The sequence below is a fragment of the Theropithecus gelada genome, chromosome 4, assembly GCF_003255815.1.
Source record: "Theropithecus gelada isolate Dixy chromosome 4, Tgel_1.0, whole genome shotgun sequence".
In the NCBI taxonomy this organism is placed as follows: domain Eukaryota; kingdom Metazoa; phylum Chordata; class Mammalia; order Primates; family Cercopithecidae; genus Theropithecus; species Theropithecus gelada.
Genome location: NC_037671.1, coordinates 155,580,246 through 155,604,958, shown reverse-complemented (window position 1 = coordinate 155,604,958; position 24,713 = coordinate 155,580,246). Strand labels below are relative to the sequence as shown.

The 24,713-nt window shown below is 37.4% G+C and overlaps 2 protein-coding genes across 23 annotated transcripts in view; both read left to right on the top strand.

Annotated features, from left to right (window-relative positions):
- EPB41L2 (erythrocyte membrane protein band 4.1 like 2) overlaps positions 1-24,713 on the top strand; it is a 226,920-nt gene that overhangs the window by 166,076 nt on the left and 36,131 nt on the right. For 16 of the 22 annotated variants that reach the window (XM_025381566.1, XM_025381564.1, XM_025381560.1 and 13 more), the window contains 5 exons: positions 595-682; positions 5,016-5,168; positions 5,686-5,783; positions 9,674-9,846; positions 14,882-15,054. In XM_025381566.1, coding sequence (XP_025237351.1) covers positions 595-682; positions 5,016-5,168; positions 5,686-5,783; positions 9,674-9,846; positions 14,882-15,054 — 685 coding nt within the window. Of the gene's footprint in view, positions 1-594; positions 683-5,015; positions 5,169-5,685; positions 5,784-9,673; positions 9,847-14,881; positions 15,055-19,938; positions 20,002-21,911; positions 22,059-23,397; positions 23,500-24,713 lie in introns of all 22 variants that reach the window. The other 6 variants (XM_025381548.1, XM_025381547.1, XM_025381546.1 and 3 more) reach the window with 3 other exon arrangements.
- On the top strand, positions 16,982-18,968 carry LOC112622242 (band 4.1-like protein 3). Its single transcript, XM_025381570.1, has one exon. The coding sequence runs from the start codon at positions 17,064-17,066 to the stop codon at positions 17,649-17,651; it is 588 nt and encodes a 195-aa protein (XP_025237355.1). The 5' UTR covers positions 16,982-17,063; the 3' UTR covers positions 17,652-18,968.

Here is a 24,713-nt window from a genome sequence, read left to right as displayed (position 1 = left end):
GTATAATTCTAATATGAAATATCAGGTACTGACATGCCATGGGGAATGTGAAAATTAATGGGACATGGTCTTGCTCTTTAGGAGCTTAAAGTTTGTTTAGTTGGGCATATAGATAGGAATGGAAATAATTTTAGTATGGACAGAATGTGATTTGTGTTACCTGTCGTAGGTAGAAAATCAAATACAAGTAATTTCAATCTTTATTATAATCAACTTTAGTGAAATAAAGTGAAGGAGTAAGAATATGTTTATCACAGAAAGATGAGGTCACTGTTTTTTATTCTCCAGTACTTATGTTGTACCCTATTGCTGGGGCTTTTTTCCTCAGTGGAAATAATCAAAAGCAACTTTTTAAGATAGAAGGGGTAAGAGTGGAGGTATGCCTCCAGGCAGTTTAGCAGGTTGAGATTATAGGATCTTAAGAGAAAAATGTTAGAGCTTGAGAGTTGTTTTCTTACTATTTCCTACTTTTCTGCAGACTTGGCTGGGTTACTTCCTCTCCTCCAAACCGTCTGAGTGCAGACACTCCTCCCATTCTGACTACATTTGCTCTGCATCCATTAATAAGATAATACTGTTTCTTTTGATTCTCAGGGGCTTATCTCCAGCACAAGCTGATTCCCAGTTCTTAGAAAATGCAAAGAGGCTTTCCATGTACGGTGTTGACCTACATCATGCCAAGGTACTGTAAATGTAACGGGAAGTAGCATCATAGCAGTCTGTTGACTGAAGTGTTGAGAGGGCTCCAGTTTCAGGATAGCACAGCTTATTTTTGGGGAAAGGATATCTGCCTTCAGTTGAAGGTCTCTGGAATATTTCCTTGGTGACTAATTACAGGGTGTATGGTTGTGGGAGGTACCATGTATTCTCCCTCTACCACTTCTTTTCTCAGTCTTTTTAATTAATGCCCTTTCATAGGTACTTACTGTGACACACCTTGTCAGCCTTTTTTTTTTTTTTTTTATTACCTCTTTTCCTGGTTTATTCTGCATCTCAGCTTCTGCTAGGCCAAGTGCTATGTCTGTCCCAGTTCCCTCTCCCACCTCTGTCTTGGGAGAGGAGAGGAGACCTTAGCAACCATGAAAGAGCAAAAGCAGCATGGATAGGACCACTTTCCAAAATGCTTCTGTGTGATGAAGGAGCCCTAGAGTTGGTCTTTTCCCTGTAGGTATGTTTTGTACTTTGTGAAAGATAATGTAGGCGGGCCCAGGCTCTGGGTGATAAAGCACCTTCAGTCTAATTTGAAAGGTGGTAAAAGAGTGGGACAATGGGGACATGGGAAGCCAATCATAATCCCGAACGAACACCATAATCCCAAAAGATCAAAATCTCAAAAATATAATGCTTGAAAAAATAATTTTAAAAGTTATTTAAAAGACATTTATTTACGTTTTTAAGGGGGGATTTGAGAAACATACAACAGACCTTGATAGACTACTTTACACGATAAATTAGGCAGTAGGAACATACATATTTTTGCAAGCATAAACATTCCGGTATACTGACAACAGTCACAGGGTATGAGTTGTGAATAGACGAATCCTGTTCATAGAGAAATAAGTCAAAAGGTGAAATGTGTAAGTGCACATTACTATAGTTGCTTGCCAGTAACAATATCACTTACTTCATGATTCTAGTTTAGATGATTATGTAGTGGGGAGAGTCAAGGAGGAGAATGACAGACAAGGTGAACTATGGATTTGGTTTTAAAAAAATATGTCCAGTGTCAACGTGTTCTTATGGTTGCCTGGTTTTAAAAGACCCTGCCAATCTGTAGGTGTTGTTTAAAAGCCCAGATTATATGATTTGAGAAATCTCGGAAAGCTCCCCACACAAAGATGTCTTTCCTCCCTAGGCCTCTGATTAATAATTCTTGCATTTGTGTTATTAATCATACTTCATATTTACAAAGCACTCTTTTTCTCCTCAGTGGCTTCCTTTATTTAAATATTTTTCTTTATTATAAAACTAATACATTCATCATAGAAAATAGAGACAAACAGAAGAAATTAAAGATCACGTAAATCTTTTCATGCAGAAATAAGCACTCTTAATACATTTTTTCTTCTTTTTTAGATCCCTGGTCACTTGAATTCACATGCCTTCTAAAAATGGGGTCATACTATGAGCATCATTTTTGTTAGTTTTTTTTTTTTAACTTGGTACTATAAGATTTTTCTGTCAGTAAGTAGTCTCTGGCAGCAGCGTTTTTAACTACTAGATGCTGTATGCCCTTTGTTTTCAAAAGTACTTTCATACCGTCTCACTTCTTAGAAGTATACCATCTCATTTAAAGTTTGAATGTTTTTTAGTTTACAGCTACATAAAACAGTTCAGAGAATGACTTGTTTAAGGCTGTGTATTGTTAAATGGTCTATCTGCCTGATACCTTCTGATAAATCCTAGTAGGAGGTGAAACAGATTGTCTTAACACTCCAGTGTTTTTCAGATCGTTTTCTATATAATGGGGACGGGCTATGTTAGTCAAGAAACAGAAGTAGGGAGGAAGGAAAAAATAAATTTGGGACCAAAATGACCTACCAAACCTCTCCTCCTGCAGACCCTGCCATTCTTGCCACATGTAAATCTTGCAGCTCTACTTTGTTGATCATTAGTTAGAAACCAATTAAGGTTTCAGGATTCTTGTTTTTAATGTTGTGTCTTAGAAAAGTAAGAAAATGCGCACTCTGTTCTAAGTATAATATTCTTTCTTGCTGTGTAGTTAGGAGCAGAACACTAAAAAAATTCAAGGTAACCTTCATTCTGTTTATCATCTGGTAGACTCCTTAGATAATATTTGATAAGCAAGATATTTGTGGCTTGTTGAAAAGAATATATGTGGCAATTTAAAAGAACGTTTCATATTTCATGTTGTTTAAAGTTTTGTGTCTTTTAAAATTTTTCATTGACTTAAAATCAGATTTTTTTTTTTTAATTAGAAGAGTTTGTAATGTCATATTCATGTTAGAATGAGTTGGAGAGTGTTAAATAAAAGGAATCTCAACAAAGGTGCAGAGAAACCATAAGAGAAGCAGGACACTGGTGGTAGCCCTGGGCTAATATCTGCAGCTATCCTAATCACTGTAGGTCTGTCTGAAGGAGGGAGGGCAGAGTGGTTTCCAAAACTCCCAAGGAGAGACGCGTGGAGAAGACTGTTTTGCGGGGAGCCATTGTCAGAGGGACACGGTCAGCCTGAGGTGACCACGTAGGGAGGGAATCTGGGTATTAAACACCCTGACCTCCCTTTCCTTCCTCTCCTGATCCTTTGCGAGAACTCTCTTTATACTGAATTCATTTGAAAGCCAGCCATCTCCATATGGGGCAGTGAGCAATGCAGAGAGGGTGCTTCTTTTCATTCGTTTATTTTTCTGATTTTGCTACCATGTGGCATAACTTACATATGAAGGATCGAGGCCCGCCTTTTCCTCTTTCATTTCCTACCCTTCATCTGTCGTTTCTATTCACACAAATAGTGGTAATTCTAAAATAATTACATAGAACAACGAAAATCAACTGATTTACTTGAATCTGAGTTGTGTCTATTTTTAAGTCAGATAAAATAGTTTCCTTGTCCCGTCCCAAGGTTGCTTCAGACTAGAGATGGCTCATTCAATGTTTCAAATGCGGGTTACTTCCCCACTTGTGATGAGAACATGCCGTCTCAGGCAATCTTCTGCCTTGCTCCCCGTGGCCATGGGCAGCGATGGTTTTGGCAAACACACCATGGGGTCTGGTGCCAAGTTGCTTGGGCACCTGTGCCTGATTCACCCAAGCTTTTTAGTCTATTCCTAGAGAGAGTTGTGGCTGCCAAGATAAGGGTGAGTAAAGCAATCGATTGGATTTTTTAAAATGACTCAAGTTGGTCTAATGTAATTTTATTTGTGTATATGAATTATTCCAGTGTCACAGCAGAGAAAGCAACTGGCATCAGTTAGCTAATGCTATACTTTTATTTATGAAAAACTGGTTTAAATGGTATCAAAATGTTCTTAGTAATAAGACAGACAAAATGTTGTCCTTTTATTAAATTGGGAGTTAGACTAAATATGGGGTTTGTTACAGCATTTTTTGTGAGAATTTGTTTCATATTGTTTGTGATTTCTGAAAATGTGAATATCTTTGAGCGGTAGTCTTCAATTTTACATATGTTGAATGAGAGCCAGTTCTCCTCTTAGAAATAAACAATAATTTGTATATTTTGAATACGTGCATCTTAGATCTTCACTGCTTGAAATGTGAGGAGACAGGTTTTCATTTTTGTCTGTAAATTTGTTTGGCTTTTAAAACATCTCCTTTAGGCCTGTGATTATTCTAGATTGTCATTGATTCCAAATTAAAGCTCTAGGGAAGGAAAACTATTAATAACTTCAAGAATAGTCTGCAGTCCTTTGAAACATGCCAGCCAAAGGAATGCCTAATGAGAACTGGATGTCAGCATTCTAAGTTAATGAAAAACTGCTTGAATGAATTCAGAGATTTCAGCACTGTCAGCATGGAAGAGAAATTATCTGTGAGGGATTGGTGTTTTGCAAAATATTGGCATAATTTTAAGAGCTATTAGCTAGGGTAATCCATCTGAGGTAAATGCACCTAAAGGAAAGTGGTTGAACACATCTTAGGGTAGGCCAACAGACTGTCCCTGAGGCTGGACTAGCCTGCAGGGAAAGCTCATTTTGTTTCCCATATCTTCAGGATCTCTAGTTCTGCTTCCTTTCTTCTCTGTTAGCTCCTACAGTGGAGCTTGAGAACACATGCATGACGCCTTTTGAGGGACACCATGTCCTACAGTCACATTGCCATAACTCTGGCAAATCACATCTGATCGCTGAAAATGTATAAATTTAACATGTACGTGTGTGCGCCGTAGTTTTCATTAACGTGCATACTGTCACTAAAATTTAAATACAAACCTGGTAAACTGGCATTCCTGATCATGATTTGAGGGAGCTAATGAGCTTCTTGATTTATGTAACTTTCACAGCTCTAACCATGGTTAATTGGGTTATGCTTGGCAGGACTCAGAAGGTGTGGACATCAAGCTGGGCGTGTGTGCTAATGGACTTCTCATTTACAAAGACAGACTGCGAATCAATCGTTTTGCTTGGCCGAAAATCTTAAAAATTTCCTATAAACGCAGTAACTTCTACATTAAAGTCAGACCAGCAGAGGTAAGCAAAGACATTTCTGATCAGTTGTTCTTAGTCGGCCTCTTTACGACCATGAATTAAAAAATTCTTTCCTCAAATTTTAAGAAAATAAACTATTTATTCTTTCATTGTAAAAGGTCAGGGTTCTTAATGGTAAAATTACAGTATATATATGTCTGGTCTGTTTTTTAAAAAAGCAGCGATCATGCTTTTTACAGAAAAGAAAACGTGATAAGGTGTGGGCTTGTTTTTTTCTTGTTGAATCAATTAAGTTGTGATCATTAGGAAAGCAATAAAATGAGTTTTAGTGAACATTGAAGGATAGTTGGTTTATGTGAGTAGTTGTTACTTGCTTTTTGTAGAAAATAGTATTGCAGTCTATGAAATTCATCTTTATATGATTATATTAGACATGCAATATTTACCTTTTTTGAGAAGAATAATTGCTTCTAACAGGAACATCTGAATCCATGCTTTTCCATGACTTCTAGTCAGTTCTTAAGGAAATATGCTGATTTGTTTTATGAATTTATTCCAGCTGGAACAGTTTGAGAGTACTATTGGATTCAAACTGCCCAATCACCGGGCAGCGAAAAGACTATGGAAAGTGTGCGTGGAGCATCATACTTTCTACAGGTAATTTTAGGAAAACAGCTCAGAAGCTGGGCATAATGGCACACGCCTGTAATTCCACTGACTCAGGAGGCTGAGGTGGGAGGATGGCTTGACCCCAGGAGTTTGAGGCCAGCCTGGGGAACATAGTGAGACTCCATTTCTCTTTTTTTCTAAGAAAGAAAGACAGCAGCTTGGTATTGCTTTTAGTAACCTCTGTGAATTAGGAGGTGGTAGTGGTGGGAAATGTGGCAGATGCATTCACCCCCTGCCTTTGGACTCTTTTCTCCCCTCGCCTCTTCTCCTTTGTCTGCAGTCCCTCCCAGGTCCATTTCTGTCCATGCATTGTCATCATTCAGAACTGAGCTGCCCCTGCAGCTGTCTTAACTGTACTTTCTGACTAACCACCTTTCCCTCCACCACAGCCACACTGCCTCATGCCTGCTACTATTCTTGACTTTCCACTATCCCTCCTCTTAGTTTTCACTTTGATATTCTCATCAGCTGCCTCCTGACTTAACTTCTTTCCTAAACCAACTTGAACCCTGTGGTCTGCCTGCTTTGTCAGGAGTGTTATGACCCCCTCAAACTACTCTCCTCTTTGCACATTTACCTTGTCTGTCGGCTAGTCCTGGATTAGTCCTGTGTCCTGACCTCACCACTTTTGGACCTGTGCTGTCAAGTGCTACCTTAAATAGTACAATTGTTGTGACACATGCAGTTACTCTATATAACAAAAAATAGCACAACTGTATGGATCAGTGCTCTTACAGATAAATAATTTCCAGCATGAGCTGGATCCTCAGTGCTGCTAGGCAAGCAATTTGTCCTTTGACTTCCTTTGCCACTCCAAATGCTTATTGTCCTCGTGAGGCCCTAGGCACCCCTGCTTCCTCTTCTGATGCCCTCCACTGTGCTGGTCACTGAAAGTAGAAGCTGTGCGTCATGAGTGTTCTTGGTTTCATGCACCTTCCCTTCTTCCCTTTTGCCTTTAATGAAGCATCGCCTCTCTCTCCTCCCATTCATTCTTTCACTCTTCTCCTGTCTCAAGGAGAAGATCATCATTCCTCTGCTTTGATCCCTCATTTCGTGCCTCACAAAGTATCCTGCTTTGTAAATTATCTATTCTCTAGTGGGTACCTTTAGCTTCTTTGGACATATTGGCCAATAAATATGTCCACATCTTGCTCTTTAAAAAATATGTCCACATCTTGCTCTTTAAAAAACAACAACAAATATATATATATTATATAAAATCTTTGATCATCTAGCCATCTTTAGCTTATATCTTTTCTCTTTTTATACTTTTCTTCAAGGACATATTTTTTACATGAGTTTGCTTATCTTTGTTTTCTCCATTTCCTCAGTTTTCTATCACTGCAGTTAAGCTAGCTGTGTATCTAGATCCTTCATCTTTAAGGTTTTTGCTCTGGACTTACAGTCTAATACTGTTCTACCAAATACAAGCTGTGTGACCGTGGTACGTTACCAACCTCTCTGCTTCACTTCCATCATCCATATGTGATAGTAATACTAGTATCTACCTCATAGGATTGTTTTGAAAATTAAATAAGATAACACATGAAACAACTTAGAACCATTTCTGGCATATCATAAGATTTATCTTCACCATTATTATTATTCTTAGTTTGGTACCACAGTTTGCTATTTTTAATGTGAATTATCAGCTGGCACAAATGATTATTTCTTGAAGTTAAATTGACTAGTGTCTATTTTTCAAGACTAATATGTTAATTTTCGAGGAGAAATATAGCTCATAAAATATACTTGAATCCCTCCGACTCAGTTACACTGATCATATACATCTTTGAAAACTTTATAATTTTTCTTGGTAGCCATAACAAATTTCTCCTCCAGGCAGACAACATGAGCCAGCTCATGTAAAGCTAGTAGATGACATTTATGACACAGGTCCAAACTGGGCAGACAGCAGCTTTCCCTGTCACATAATGATAAAAAAAAAAAAGCAGTAATCTGTTTAGAAATGACGAGTGCTAACATTCAAACATTTATTAGAGTCAGACACAGAATTGATTGCTTTATATCATGGTAGTCTATTTCTCGCCCTAGGCAAGACAACTGATTCTTAGAGACTGGTGCCTATGGAGGAGCACAGCAGCCAGGCATCTGAGCAGAGATGGGGACCGGGCCGCCTGATTCTGAGACTTGTATTCCTCACCTCTGTGCTGTCCTCTTCTTGTATTCTTCTAGCAGGAGTTTCTGAGATGCATTAGTTGTGCAAAGCCTCAGGCCTCCTCATTTTTGCTAATGTACCATGGAATCCAATTTAAAAGTAGACCAATTTGCTCCTGCAAACTTTTGATATAATGGTTAACAAGAGCAGTTTTAAATTTTTAAACCTTGCATAACGTTGCTTACAACACTGTAAAAAGAATATGTCTAACACAAAGGGCCAGCCCTACTTTGTAGATCGCTTTTGAATCAGATCAGTGGAATTTATTCTGTTTCAGTTTATCATGAAAGGTACAAATGATTTCTTTAGAAAATTACAGTGGCTTGCAGATTGAAGCCATTAATCTATAAACAGATCTATTAATTGATAGCCAATCAGCTAGATTGATATTAGTGGAACAAGAATGTAATAATAAAACTGATACGACCCGGCACAGTGGCTCATGCCTGTAGTCCTACCATGTTGGGAGGCTGAGGTGGGTGGATCACAAGGTCAGGAGTTTGAGACCAGCCTGACCAACATGGTGAAACTGTGTCTCTACTTTTAAAAAGTACAAAAATTAGCTGGGTGTGGTGGCGTGTGCCTCTGTAATCCCAGCTATTCGGGGGGCTGAGCCAGGAGAATCACTTGAACCCAGGAGGCGGAGGTTGCAGTGAGCCGAGATTGCAACACTGCACTCCAGCCTGGGTGACAGAGCGAGACTCCTCAAAAAATGAAATGAAAGAAATAATGAAATGAAATGAAATGAATAGAGCTGACACCCTTGCTTGGAGCATTTAATAGAGCCTGTTGCCATTCTAAGTGTTGTATATAATAGAGCCTGTTGCCATTCTGCCATTTTTTTTTTTTTTTTTTTTTTTTGCTTTATTGCAGAAGGCGATTTCTAAAAAAATTGTACAGAAGGTCTAGAAATACTTGAAATTGAGTTCTTTAAGAAATCACTCTTCCATAGTAAATGATAGGAAAAGTTTTGGTGGAATTCTTCATATTTTTTAATTGTTAATGAAAGTCTTCCTATTTAATAAATTAAGAGCTCTGAGATTATTTGTCAACTTTTGATCAAAGAGCGCAAAATAATTTCAGTTGAACTCCCAAAAAGATTGGCCCATTTACTAAAAACATGCTTTTGTATAAGCCTGGGAATATTTGACATCAAGAAAGTTTGAGTTCATTCATTATGAACCCAGGGATTAAGCAGTAGAATTATGCTGGCGGGAAGGGATGTTAGCCATCTCTACAGATCCACTGTGTGGCGTGTTCATGGGAAAGAATCACTTAATGGAACAGATTCCTGAGTTAGATGTTTTCTCCCCAGGAGAAATAGGCGTAAATATTAGGAATTACTAATGGTAATGGATTGTTACTTGGCGCTTATAGCTAGAAGCAAAAATTCAGACATGTGTTTATATAAATGATTTAAGCTAACACAAATAAATAACCTTTGATATGCTGAGAACAGCTGTTTCTTTGCTAACATTGAGAAGAACATCATTCGTGAATACATGAATGTGGATTTAATCATCATCATAAAGCTGTGTGTGTAGGAGGGTTTATAAATAATGTTCTTCAGAAAGTTTAGTTTTTGAGTAATCATACTTAAAATGAGATAGGAAAGTACATAGCTTTAAAGGGTTTTTAAAAAAATTCATAAAATCTAATTTCGCTTCCCCTTTCTCTGTCTCTTTTTTTTCTCCTATAGACTTGTTTCTCCGGAGCAGCCACCAAAAGCCAAGTTCCTGACCTTGGGGTCCAAATTCCGCTATAGTGGCCGCACCCAAGCACAGACCCGCCAGGCCAGCACCCTCATAGATAGGCCAGCACCACACTTTGAGCGCACTTCTAGTAAACGGGTCTCCAGGAGTCTAGATGGAGGTAAACACATTTATGATAATTTTGATTTTCATTCATCTTTCTCTAATCCAGTGAGGTCAGAAAATGTTAATCCAGTTAATAAAGCCACCAGAAACACCCTACAGGGATAGCCATTTTTTCCCCGAGTAAATAAAATGCTATTACTTACACCCACAAGAAAATAATTTTGTTGTGTTTTGGAGTTGTTACTGTTTTTTGAAGTTGTCATACTTTTTTCTTTTTTTCTTTTTTTTTTTTTTAAACAGGTTGAACATTCCATATCTGAAAATCTGAAATACTCCAAAATCAGAAAGTCTTTGAGCACTGACATATGCTCTAAGGAAATGCTTATTGGAGCATTTCAGATTTCATATGTTCAGATTTGGGGTGTTCAACTGCTAAGTATATATAAGGCATATTTCAAAATACAAAAAATACTAGATATCCACAACACTTCTGGTCCCAAACATTTCAGATAAGGGATACTCAACCTGTATTGTCAGTGCACACAAATATTCGTTAAGAGTTCTCATTTATGAGATGTTGGACACGTTTGTTTTACTGATTTCTCTTGATCGTGATGTGTTTTATGTTCAATTTCCTGAACCTGTTAATTAATGGGAAAATGTAATTCTAAGGGTTTTTTGGTATGGTAGCATATGAACCTTAATTCAGATGAACATAAAACATTCCTTCATCAGCAAATGTTCATGAGTGAAACAACTTACTGAAGCTTACCAAACTTTGCATCATATGAGAAAGCTTTAGTAGCTTCAAAGGCTTCATTTTAAATACAGCTTTTTGACAAAAAGTAAATATAATGTGTTTGTTCTTTAACCCAAGGGAAAATATGTATAAATGTGAATTGTTTTTTTGTTAGAATTCTAATTAGATACAAATTGAAGTTTTTTTGTAAACTACACATGAAATAAGTTTTATATAAACTACACATGGAAAAAAAATATATATATATATATAAATTATGTGGTCCAAAATGGGTTAAAAATAGGTTTTCTATAAAAGAGCTAAAGTTAAATTTATATTAGAATGCCTTACGAAGGAATATTCTTTCTTTGTAATAGAAAATGATTAGTATGGATAATTTTCTACCCAAAGAAACAGTTTTCCAACAGTTTTGGTTGATTGAACTAAAATATATATATGTATATATATAGATTTATAATAATACTAAATTTGAAAATTATATTTTAGTACTTATTAGCAGAAACCTTTTTCTTATTATATTTTTCTGAAATATAAACTCGAACAACTTATGTTTTAAATAATTAGAGTAGAACAGACAAGATAATGCTAACAGATGAAAAAAAAACTTTCTTAATAGTGAAGGATTCATATGCATTGCCTTCATCTGCTTTTCCTAGAAAAAAACTTGGAAAACAAATGCAGGTGGACACATAGAGATATTTGCCAGGATTTGTTGGTTGGGATTTTGGTATATAGTTATTAAATCCTGAAATGTACAAGGGGATGGTGAACTGTGCTTTAAACAAATTTCCAAAATTGTGGAAATGATTTAAATTCAGTTAATTATTAAGGTACTATAGCTGCTAAAGTATCATTTTAGCTCTTCAACAACTGAGCACTTTTCCAGCTAAATCTGAAAAATGTGCCAACCCATGTAAATATTTCACAAGTCTTGCCCCTTGCCACAGAGAATTTATACAAGTACTGAATAAATGCAGTCACTGTTGTTTAGTGCGCTGAGAGAAATCATTGCTCTTTCTGAACACTGTCTGTTTTCAGCATTTGTTTGAAACTATGAGGCTATATAACTCTTATATTGCAAAGTTTAGCATTTAAAAAGAGCAGTAAAACAGCATTTTCTTTGAGGTATACAAACTGTGCTCCAGGAAATCCACCATCTTGTATGGGCAGTTAGTGCAGAGGGTTATAGGAGGTCTGTATCTGAAAACAATGATTTTTACAAGTAAAAACAACAAACATGGCACAGTAATCCATTATTTTTCCCTTTGTGTTTTGGACACCGTAATTCATCAGATGGGTAAGTCATCAAAAGGATTATTGTGTTATTGTGAAAAATAGGAGGCTTTTAATGCCAATACATGACCAGACAGCCAGTGAACTCTTTGATTAGGGCTTATGTTCTCCGTTTTTTCCCCCCAAAGCAAAGCTAGGCTGTAACCTGGCACTGAGCTTTATTTTCTTTGCCCCTCTTTATCAACATACCATTTGTTGTTGTAGTTGACATGTGTTGTATTTTCTTTTCCTGTTTACTTTATAAGTGAGGCTAGAATGATTTAGGTATATAAGCCTCACTTTAAAGTTTGGCAAATTAAAATAAATCCTCTTACGATTACATGGCAAGTGAAAACCGGGATTCAATCTAAAGATCAAATATCAAAATGAAAATCAATGTAGAACACCTGTTTTAGGACAAGGCGTCTCCTCCGAGATTAGAAAATCAAACCCCAAAGAAGGCAAATCAGTCATTTAAGAGAACCAACAACCGAGATGCATTTGGGGGTTGAGGAACCAGTGATTTCCCGACAGTGGAAAGTATAATGAACAGGGACATGACTTAGGATCATCAGCGAAGGAAGGCCTGTCGGAGGAAGAACCAGGTCGGTTGAGACATGAAGGATGAGAAGGAGGCAGCCAAGGAAAGGACAAGAGATATTTAAAAATAAAGCATTCCAGGTAGCAGAGGCAGCGACGATGAAGCTATAAGGCAAGGGAGAGCTGGATACAGTCCTGGAACAGAAAGAAGGCAAGTGTAGTCAGATCTTAGGAAGTGGCGGGAGAGGTAAGCCTGGGTCAGGTCATACAGGGCCGTGGAGGCCATGGTGAAGAATGTGGATTTTATTTATTCCATGTGCTCTAGGAAACCATTGAAGGGTTTGTGTGGGTTTATGTGCACACAAGGGCACAGTGTTGTCTTGTTTAAAAAAATCATTTGATGCAAGAGCGCAATTAGATTGAGCGAGGAAGCAGGCAGGCTGGTTAGGAATGGCCCAGGTGAAAGCGATGGTGGTCTTCCCTTTTGTGGGAGTATGTCAATTAGCCATTTGGTATCTTGGGCTCTGTGCCAGGGCCTACAATCTTCTCAGATGTTTAAGACCTGAATAAATGTATCGGCTCCAAAATACAAGAAAATGCATGCTGAAATTAATAAGTATTTAAAAGTATGCAAAGTCAGCATTTTGTCAACTTTAATAACTTTTAATTTGATATTCATATTTTAATAGCATTACATTTGAAGCCATTTCTAGGTCAGATTTTTGCGTTTTGCAAAATTTCTGAGTATGTATAATAGGTGTGTAGAAATCATAATTGTAAGCAAAAGGATTAATCATAGCCATATACTTTCCAAGGGAAAATTATTTAAATCTTGTTAGAAGTTTTTTTTATTAGAAAACAAACCGCTGGAGGCCAGGCACTGTGTCTCACACCTGTAACTGCAGCACTTTGGGAGACCGAGGAGGGCAGATCACAAGGTCAGGAGTTTGAGACCAGTCTGACCAAAATGGTGAAACCCCATCTCTACTAAAAATACAAAAAATTAGCCAGGCGTGGTGGTGCGTGCCTGTAATCCCAGCTACTCAGGAGGCTGAGGCAGGAGAATCTCTTGAACCCAGGAAACGGAAGTTGCAGTGAGCCGAGATCGCACCACTGCACTCCAGCCTGGGTGACAGAGCGAGACTGTCTCAAAAACAAAACAACAACAACAACAACAAAACTGCTGGAAAATAACTATACTTAATGTAAAATGCAAATTTATTCTAATGTTGACTGTGATTTGGTATGGGCATTCCAAGTATGAGTATTTAAGGGCTGGGAAAATCTCCCCAAGTTGAGGTGGTAGAATTAGAAATGGGAAGAACTGGCCACATTTAGAAATATATGCAAGGACTTTGTTGGACTTGCTGGTGTTAAGGGGTGAAGGTAGAGTCCTGGAAGATGTCCATGTTCCCGGTTCAAGCAAATGGGAGCAAATATGAGAAGAGCATTTTGTGAAAACATCAGGACTGGGAAAGAATTAAGTTTTGGACAGGGCAGGTGAAGGCTGTGGATTGAGAGGTATTTTGGGATACATGTATTCAAAGTGCTTGAGGCCTCTCAAGTTCAGTGTGGTAGCTCACACACAATCCTGCCCTCTAAGAGCTTGCAGTCTAAAGGTGTTTGTGTTGACCAGGCTTCCCTTGGGACATGGAAGCAGAGTAAACTTCATGGTGTCTGTAGAGTACTCTTTATGTAAAGTGAAATGACCTTGTGTAGTTCTGTTGTTTGGGGAGGAGCTACAGATGGACAGAAGTCCTGCCACCTACTACTCTGCCTTGCTAATGTTTGAGGTAGTCTTGGTTTGATCTGCAATATGACAGAATTTTCAATACAATATACATTTCTGCCTATCTCTAGGAGAGAAGAGAGTACAGGAGGGCCAGGTTTTCTGGGATGAGGGAGGTGTCTATGTATAGACGTACCATAGTTCCTGTTGAGACATTGAGGAAGGGGATTAAAAAATAAAAAATACAAATATAGAAGTTAAAATCCTTACAATTTACCTTTACTGTCTTTTATTTACTATTTTATCTTTTGAATAGTATTCAAATTAAAGTTTCCTTCATGGAGCAATTCTTAAAACTTATTGGAGCAAATCATCTTAATAATTGCATAATCATTTGTTGCAATAGATAGATTCAGAAATAAATCAGAGGAGACCAAAGAGTTAAAATACTGCTTACCTCGTAATTCTGTTTGCCTTGACTCTGGTGTTTCAGCTGGTCTTAGAGCTCCTCCTACTGGCCAGTTCCATGATCTGACTATATCCTTCCAATACCTGTGATTTGAGACCCTGGTGTAGTTCAGTGCATTAAAACTCAGAATACTTTCAGAATTTGGTAAATGTTTAAAAATTTGTTTATTTTATATGGTAGGTATTTTCAGAGTTCAAGTAATGTCTCTGTTCCTGTTCACTGTTTATATGCTTCCTGTTTCTCTCTTTAAGGGGAAAATTTTCCATAAAGTTTACGATTCACGTGTCCTAAAATAATCCAGAATTGTCACTCTTTACTAGCTCCGATTGGTGTCGTGGACCAAAGTCTTATGAAGGATTTTCCTGATGCTGCTGGGGAGATTTCAGCCTATGGCCCTGGAGTTGTCAGCATTGCCGTGGTACAAGATGGGGACGGCAGGAGGGAAGTGAGAAGCCCAGCTAAAGCCCCGCATTTACAGCTCATTGAAGGAAAGGTATGGTGAATTCACACAGGTTGTGGTTTTAAACATTTACTTAACCTAGAGGCTGTCTGTTGTATTTTCTGTTTCAGAAATCAAGTATTTAAAATCAGTTGTTCTATGTTCTCTGTTGGTCATTTCTGTTTTCAGATATGCATAGTGGTCTCTAACCTTTGTTTGATTGTGGTTCAAAGCAGAATATTTCAATGTAAATTATTTTAATGCAAGTAAGTAATTTACTGGCCTTTTTGACTGTCCTCATAATCACCTTATCTAATTGAGTCCCCAAAGTAGAAAAGCTATGATTATTTGAAATTTATTTTTGATTTGGTCCAAGCAAATTTTAAAATGTAGCTTCTTGATGATTTTAATTATTGACTTGAATTTTTTGATATCACCAAAGGTAATCTTTATAAACAAAGGTATTTTTCATTAATAATCTATAATTAATGAAATTCTTAAGAAAGGGTAATTGTTTTGTGAATAGAGAGTGAGAGTATGGTGTGTTGCTTTTGGCTTTATCTTGTGCGTACACCATAGTGAAATGGAGAAGTAACCCATATTGTGTTCTCAAATGTGTCACTGTTATCTTTTGTTACTTTGGGCAGTAACATCACTTGAATATTGATTTGAGAAGCCTTTAAATTCAGATCTCTTTTCTGCACAAAGTGACTTTTTTTTTTTTTGCATGTAACATTGGAAGTAAGCACAGATAAAAACAAATGAATCCATCATATTGAGTCATAGTGTTTTCTATTTTATTTTAATTTTTATTTTTTTGAGATGGAGTTTCCCTCTTGTTGCCCAGGCTGGAGTGCAATGGCTCGATCTCAGCTCACTGCAACCTCTGCCTCCCAGGTTCAAGCAATTCTCCTGCCTCAGCCTCCCAAGTAGCTGGGATTACAGGTGCCTGCCACCATGCCCAGCTAATTTTGTATTTTTAGTAGAGACAGGGTTTCGCCATGTTGGTCAGGCTCATCTTGATCTCCTGACCTCAAGTGATCCACCTGTCTCAGTCTCCCAAATTGCTGGGATTGCAGGTGTGAGCCACTGAGCCCGGCTGTATAGTGTTTTCTAAATTTTAACTTTCAAAATTTTAAAGACATAAATGTATAAAGACTTGCTAGATGACGTAGCTGCCAGTGCCTCAGGTATTCCTGCTCTGACAGCCTCTGAGGCCCAGCATGGAGAAGGTCTCAGACACCAACCACCACATGGGCCCAGTCTCGTGCCACAAGGTCAAGTGCTACTTGTATAGCAAGTGACATCAAATCATCGACATTCCATTGTTAAAGAATTTGTAACTGTCATATGGAAAAATGATTTGGTTGGGAATTCATTTAAAAATAACAGAAATTGTGTCCAACAAGGTTTCTTTCAATTGCTGACAAGTTGTCAGGATAGTTTTTTTAAAATTTTTGCTAACAAGGCACCCAGGAGAGTGACTGCTTACATCGGAAACAGAAGAGCTCAGCATTTCAGAATATCTCTGTTCCATTTTGCCTAGTTAACTTGACATATCTTGTTATTTTCCTTAAACAATGAAAAAGGTCTTTTAAATTTTAAAGGAAATCCTGCTTGTCTTCAGCAAACAACTGGGTACACTGGTATTTTTGCTAATGCTTTGAGTGTCTGTCAGCAACCAGGTTTAAAAGTAAATAATGCTGTTTGAGTTTCATGGGATTTATTTGCAATCAGTTTGAAAATAATTAAATGAGTCAATATGTATAAATTTTATGTGACACAAGTAGTCTAGTCTTTTTAAAAATGAGTCATTTAATTCATTTCTAACTACACTGTGTTAATATAATCCCTTCTTTAAAGTAAAAGTTTTCACTAACTACTCATTTTTTCTTTTGTCCTCTTTCTCTCTTGCATCTGTTTTTCCTTTGGTTGTATCCGTTGTGTAATTTCATATTCAATCATGGGTTTGCACTTGAGAATAGACTGTTTCCATATGCCCACCTTCACCTCTCATCCACCGTGCTTCATCTTTTTCCCCAAACCTATTGCCTGTCCCTGAAATGGACTTGCTTTCAGACATTTCAGAGGAAGACCCCTTTGGGGAGGCTGACCAGATCACACTAGACAGCTTAGAGCACCTTTCCACAGGTGAAACATCCGAGCAGGGGGATTCTGAAGTTGCTATGCCTGATTTGGTCTTGGATTCTGCCATAGCCCCTTCTCAGCCTGAATGCCCTTCTCCCATCCATGGGAAGACTCTTAAAGCAGCTGACAACAGTGATTCTGAGTTTGGTTACTTCTCCTTCAGTTTCTCCAAATGTTTTCCCTCTGGCTTCCCCTCCCTTCTTGATGAAGATGGATATCTTGCTTTCCCCAGCCTCCCCAAGGTCTGGGTCTCCTTCCTCCCCGCTGGTGTGCAGCACTATGTCCCAATCACCTCCCCTTCATTCATTCCTTCCCTTATCCTCATCTTTGGGCTACTTCTGTCTGCTTCTCAGTCAGTTCCTTTTTCTCTTGCCTTTTCCCTTCCTCTGGCTCTATGCCTCTGCTGTCTGGAGGCTAAAGCCGCCTCCTTTAATGTTTCTTATGACTGTGACTTGAATGACAAACTAGAGGAAGAGGAAGTAGTTGCTGGCATGCCCACATAAGTTCAGTTTGTGGAGTCAACACAATACACTTTATTTTAAACCCTTCCTAACATAGAGTGTAAATGTGTGCATACATTTCACCACTGATTACCCTCAACATAGTAATACCTGCATATTTTCACACACACAATGTTTTAGTGCATGAGAAATAAGTGTAGACACTTCTCCTTCATTGATACCGTTGACCAGGTCCACACATTCTAAGTTTGGAGCAAAATTGTAGGATTATTTTACAAATAATCTAGCTCAAACTAGATTTGTAACAGAAGGTGTGGGGGAGGAGGGAACCTGTATTGCCCGTAACAATCCATACAGGGTCTCTCCATTTTGCAAACAGATATTAATGCTGTTCCTTTAGAATGGAACATATTTGTTTTGATATAGAACTTAGGATGCAGTGGACATAACTGTTCTTGATGTATCTTAGTAGAAGTCCTTAGTACTATTATTTCTCTTGTTGGAAACCCAAATGTGTTCTTGCATCTATGAGGATGTATCTGTAACCTTTACTCCTGATATTTGTAAGTCTCATCTCAAAAGCTCCTTATCTCCCTATTATTGTAGTATTTGGAGACCAGATGAATTTTAGCTAGTTTTTTTTTCTAACCTTAAATTATGTAATTATATATAAGAGTCACTGTAGGGTATTTTATAAGGAAGGTACTATTCTATTGTCTTTAACAAATGTATGTGAGAAGTGACACATGGCTTTTTTTGAATATTTAGACTATATAACACTAAGATTGGGCCTCTTAGTGCTCCTTTATTTAAATAGGTGTTTGGTTTGAGGATTTTTACCCCTATATAAGGCAAATTTTTTTCAAGTATCCTACCTCTGTGCTACTATGTCAGCATTAACATGTATAATATATTTTTGATTATTTTGTTAAATGTGGCCTGGTGATTTAGTGCCTCATATTCTGTGGACACTACCACTACACAGAGTAAATGACAAAATTTAGAGCAAACCTAAAGAAAAATGTAAAGATAATGCAGTGAGTGTGCATTGTAGGAGAAACCACAATTGTTAAAAAGTTTACCTGAGGAATATCAAAGATCAGCATTTTAGGGAATTAAGTGTTGACCAAGGAGTTGGAAGATGTTGCTTAACAGATGATTGAATGTCTCATTTTTCACATCTGATAAAGACTCTTGAGCTCCTTGCTTACCTCTGAAAAATACTATGAGTGGTTAAAAAGGAAAGCCTTTTGAACTCTCAGATTTAACACTATCATCCTAATAAAGAAGGAAAAGGATATATATTAGGAATTAACCTGTAAAGGTTAAATGATTTGCCTTTGATAAGGGAGTCAATATTTGTATTCTCACCATTTTTTCCATTGAGTCAAAATTCAGTCAGTGCTTGTTAGTTTTAAACTTCTACATTCATTCTTTTGAATCATCAGATATTGAGAAATGTCCAACTATGAAAAGCTGTTCTTGTTTAAAGAATTTTATGTAAGTGGTTATATTTCAAAGATTATTTTTAAATACCCACCATTTTAATATGAAACTAGTTAAACAAGCCAATCCCCCACCCCCAGCCAGGAAAGAAATCCATATTTAACAAACTGAATCATAGGTTGAACATTTGTTCACCAATATAAAGCTAAAAACAAATTTAACATCATTATGCTTTACCCCATCACTAGTTGCTTTAGACATTTCAAATTAGAACAGATTGAATTATGCCATTTTTGCACTCTCATATTTTTGTTCCTGAGTACAAAATATTCAAAAGCAGAGCATAATCTAGGGACTGAGAAAGAGTGAAGCTTCCATCCTCCATTCCACCTTTGCAAAGGATCATTTCCATCATTGGTACAACACTGTAGGTGAAGAAAGACCAAAGTGGCTTAATATGCTGCATCTTCTGAGGGCCTCCCAATAAAGGTTGGTAACACTGGTTCACCATTTAAGTTCAAATACAACTTCTTTGCACTGATGGTAGAGTTTCCACTAATACTCCCCTTCTTTCTGGCCGTTTGCTGTGTGACTTTTCAGGCGAAGATGGAAGAAGAGGAAACACAGCTGGAAGAGGTGGCTGAGTTTTCCCTAAAGTTAAACATCTCATGGCTGCTGCCTGCCTTTAGTATTGTGGGGGGAGGGTCCACGCTCAGGGTTTATTTGTGAGTTGTGCTTGTTGTGGCTTTAAGTTCATAAGATTTGTATTCCTCTTTTATTTTAATGTCTTAGACTGTCGAACTCTGGGTCATTTTGGTGCTTGCTGATTGATACACTTATGTTTATTTGCCTTTTCCCCCCTGTGTGTGATTTAATTTCACAGAAAAATTCCTTGAGAGTAGAAGGGGATAATATTTATGTCAGACATAGCAATTTAATGTTGGAGGTTTGTATAATCTAAGAAAACAACTCTGTCGTAATGGCTGCCCGGCTGCTGTGGACGGGAGGTCACGCCTAGGCTGGCCGGCAATGTTCTTCGAGCACGGTGCATGCAGTGCATGGGGGAATTCAACTTGGGAGTGCATGTTACCAGCCTGACGGTGTTCCTTTCAGGTGGCTTAGGCAGGACTGTATCTACTAGAAGTTCTCAAAGTGACAAGTGGGAAAAAAAAAGTTTAGTCAAATGAATCAAGTTTTTATCCAGTACTTTTGAAGTTGTTCTACAAGTAAACCTATTCTCTCCTAAAGGGTTAACTCTAGGGCATCAACCTGAAGTAACACAGTCTCATCCTTAATATATATTAACCAGAACAGAGATTTGTGTATTGATCTGGCATTAAGTCATTTGACTCTTGATCTTGATCTATGCCCACTTTTTTGGGTTTTTTTTTGGTTAAAATCCGTGATTGGGAATGTGGTCCACTTTCAGTATTCTGTTTCAGAATATGCTAATTAAAGGAATTATTTTAATTAGAACAAGCAAAAGTGAGAGAGAAGGAAAGGAGGAAAAGAAAGCCCAATCACCCAATTAGGAATGTAAAATATGTTCCCCATGTCACATGAGAACATTTTTTCCCCCTTCTTATTTTACAGTAGTATGTGGCAATGTATTCAATGGAGAACTGCAGCTCTCAGTAATCTGACTAATCTGTTTGGTTGCTTTTGGCAGCTTGATAACTGATGGAAATATACTTTTGCTTAACTTACTAAAATGCTGTACAGTGTAATAAGTAACATTGCTTTGAACCAATGCAAGAAATGTGCCTGATCTCAAGCCACAGTCATTTTTCCATGCCATGCAAAGATTTTTAGATTTTCATGAGTTTTTGCAAATGGCTATAGAAGCTCATAGATGAGCTACTATGCTTGTGCATGAATATGGAATATCTAATTTTATTGGTTGCATGACCTGTTCCTTAAAGTGGGATGAAAGCTATAATCCACAGGTGGCCCTATGATTTTTGAAATATAAATAAATATTTAAAATTTGGTTAAAACCATTTCCTGAACACTAATTACCTTTTATTCCCACAAATACTATTTATCAGAGCCAGTCAGAAAAATTTCCACAAATACCATTTAATGGGGCCTCTCCCATGAAAATGGACCTGGTAGTTTTTCTTGCATATTTGTCTGGATAAGGACCATCTGGCAATTGCGGAGGCTAGACCCCACTTTTGTGCTTGGCAAGTACGTGAGACCAGTCTGTGGTTCATTTTTTTTTTATAAAGAGGCTAAACAGAAGCAGCCTCTGGAAGCAGTAGTTTTTATTCCTTAAGAATTAAAAGCCACCACTGGAATTTCCTGAAAACAAACACACAAAAAAATCCTGGAATTTTCCAGTTGGGGGATGAGTCTGGTCTGGCTTTTTCTTCCAGCCAGTGTGCTTCTGAGTCTCTACCTTTCTCTATTTTGTACTTGATTCACTATGTTTACAGAATGCAATTTTATGAGTAGTCCTAATCAGAAAGGTAAATTTGCCGGAACAAAGTCATAGTCTGAATTTCAAATCCAGGTACTGGAAGGAAGTGTTATTAGCCATTTTGATGATCAGTTCCATGTCATCTTTCTAATAATGTAAATAATTATTCCTTTAAAAATCAGAGAAGAAATCAGAATCCTTTAAAATGTAAATCATTGAAGAAGTACGCATTGACTTTATTTTCAAATTTTGATGAATTCATGAACTTATTCCTAGATAATAATATGGCTTTAGAGACTTGGCATTTTTCTTGCTTTACTATGGTTTTTTTAAATCATAAGTTTGCTTTGTCTTATTTTTTGGTTTTATTTTTGTCCTACTGGGTTTTTTCCTTTTGGATTTTTTCCCCCCTTTGTTACATTACATATTGCTAGGAACTGGATAAGGCCCAGGAGGACATACTGAAACATCAGGCTAGCATTAGTGAACTCAAGCGCAATTTTATGGAATCCACACCTGAGCCGCGCCCTAATGAATGGGAAAAACGACGTATCACACCTCTGTCCCTACAGACACAAGGGGTATGTCATTAGCTATTTGTTGGCTCTGTCTTACTCCAGTTGTTCAATAAAACTTAAATTGTTAATCTCCTATGTTGATTCTAGGGAAGTTATAAAATGTTCCCATTTAATGATTTTTATGTAATTACTAACAATTTTTTAAATACTAAATATTTATTAACAGTGTAATAGTTATTGGCCTAGTTCTTAGGTAAATTGCATGAGTTTCAAAATACTTTTGAAATAGTTTCAGGATAATTTCGCTATTTTACTCAGGTAAATTGGTAGTAGTAATGAATTGTTATATAGGACAATTTAGAAACTAACATACTGTATTTAATAAGCTTTTTAGTTACTGATATCTGAAATAGGGAAATTTACTTAATATAAATAAATAAATAATAAATAAAGGACTATAGACTATCTTTAGAGTGGTTTAAGGTTATTACTGTGAGGAAAATGAGTTTAACTTAGCTTTAAAGACTGATGAGCCCTGTTGAAAACTTGAAAAATATTATACATAATACAACTTAATATTGAAACTTCCTAGTAAGGAAATGTTAGAATTGTATTTTTAAAATGGTTTTTCAATCATAACATTTCTCCTCACTTACTCTATTTCTTTTCATGGTTTACTTCTCCCCACCACTGGTATGAGTACATATTGCCTTCAGGATATATTCTCAATATATTTCTCCATTCGTTGTCATCTGCCTCTGTGCCTGTATGATTCTTCCAAATCCCTCCTCTTACTGACCAAGAAATTCCATGGGCTCATTTATCATACTTGAGCAGACAGTGATCATACTATATTTAATCTGTAGTTTAAAAAATGGTATAAAGATGTTACCCTACAATTGCATCTTTTTCCTTTCAGCATCAAGTCTGACTTGAATGTCGCCAAATTGTAGACATCGATTTAGATATTCTACTGCTATTTTTATTCACCTTTCCTTAAAAAGAAAAGCTGTTAGTTGCTTTAAATTTCTAAGTTTGTGCCATTGAAAAAGAAAGCTCTTTAAGAACAGATGAGCAAAAAGAATTGCTGAACTGAAACACAGAACTTTTGAAAATATTAAGACATGCATGGTAGAGTCTTATGAAGTTGGATACAACTTCAGTTCTTAGTTTCAGATTTTTCTGAAGATGATAAAAAAATGTCAATTTCAGTAGTCCATTCGAGAATGTTGTGTTTTCTGGAGGTGTCTGATGCCATGCCAAGGCTTTCACCTTCCATTATGTGCCGCTTCTCTTGGTGTGTGTCATTGGCCCACACAGGGTCAGTGTTTTATGTTTGTGTTGCTATAGGTGTAATGTATGTGTCTTATTTGTTGATTATGTCTATTGTTTAAAACAATAGAGAAAAGGAGACCATCTTTTCAAGGATATTTTATCCGTGAAGGAGAAGTACCTGATGCCGACAACACGGACAGTTGAAGAAAAAGCTCAGGAGACGGACAAGGTGTTCACCTTGCACCCTTGGATCTACTCTTGCTTTTTCCCCTTTTCCTTTTGTTTCTATCCACAGCCATAAGATTTCTTTTTTCCTGTGTGTCATACTAAAATTTTTTTGAAATGATTTTTGAGCATTTAAAAAGTTAAATCCCCTGTGTATAGAAGCATAGGATTGTTGGATGAGAAATACCATGTTGCAGAAGCACTTGAAAAGTCAAAATTTGAAATACAGAAACATCCACCAATTTAGGTGATAAGTGATTCCTAATTTGATGTATGTGGCTGACAGTCGGGAAACTGATTTCATGTGAAAATGCACTGTTTGTACAATACTTAAATGCAGGCTGTGTTGTTAAAATAACCACGTATGTACCTTAGATTATGAGTTTACTAATTACATATGGAAACCTTTTGAGTTTTTATTTGTAAGATTTTTAATGGGAACAAAGATTTTGATGCACCATAGCAGCCCCTCATCTCTCTCTCTGCTCCTGCATGTGTGACATTTCTGACATTGGTGAGGAAGTTCTCTTTCCATTGCCTTTACATCCTCATTCTTCTCTTTCTACTGATTTTACTTAGTCAGGTGGTCAGTCTATTTGCTGGGACTAGAGAGCTTGGAGTCTAGTGGAGGAGACATGGAAATTGTTAATTAGAAAAGTGTCCCTTTTTTTATTTTTTGAGATGCAGTCTTGCACTTTCGCCCGGGTTGGAGTGCAATGGCGCGATCTCGGCTCACTGCAACCTCTGCCTCCTGGGTTCAAGCAACTCTCCTGTCTAGCTGGGATTACAGGTGCCCGCCACCATGTCTGGCTAATTTTTTGTGTGTTTTTAGTTGAGACGGGATTTCACTATGTTGACCAGGCTCGTCTTGGACTCCTGACCACGTGATCTGCCCTTTTCAGTCTCCCAAAGCGCTGGGGATTACAGGCGTGAGCCACCACACCCGGCCGGTGATTAGAAAATTTTCTAATTGGTACTTAGAAAGTTTCAGACACTAAGAAGTAAATGTTAAGAAGGTGAAATACAGTGTTGTGTTAGGAGGGGATTAGGAAGACGGTTTTGTCATTGTGGTCAGGAGGAGATGGCATTTGAGTTGAAACCTTAATGATGACCAGGTGGACATGTGAAAATGTATCCACGTGTAAGGAACAGCCACAACACAGGAACTGAAAGACCAAATGACATGGGCCTGGTGAGCATGGGGCAGCATGAAGGAAG

Bases quoted from the DNA above. Each gene is read 5' to 3' on its own strand.
- LOC112622242 (XM_025381570.1), top strand. From the start codon at position 17,064: ATGGACTTGCTTTCAGACATTTCAGAGGAAGACCCCTTTGGGGAGGCT.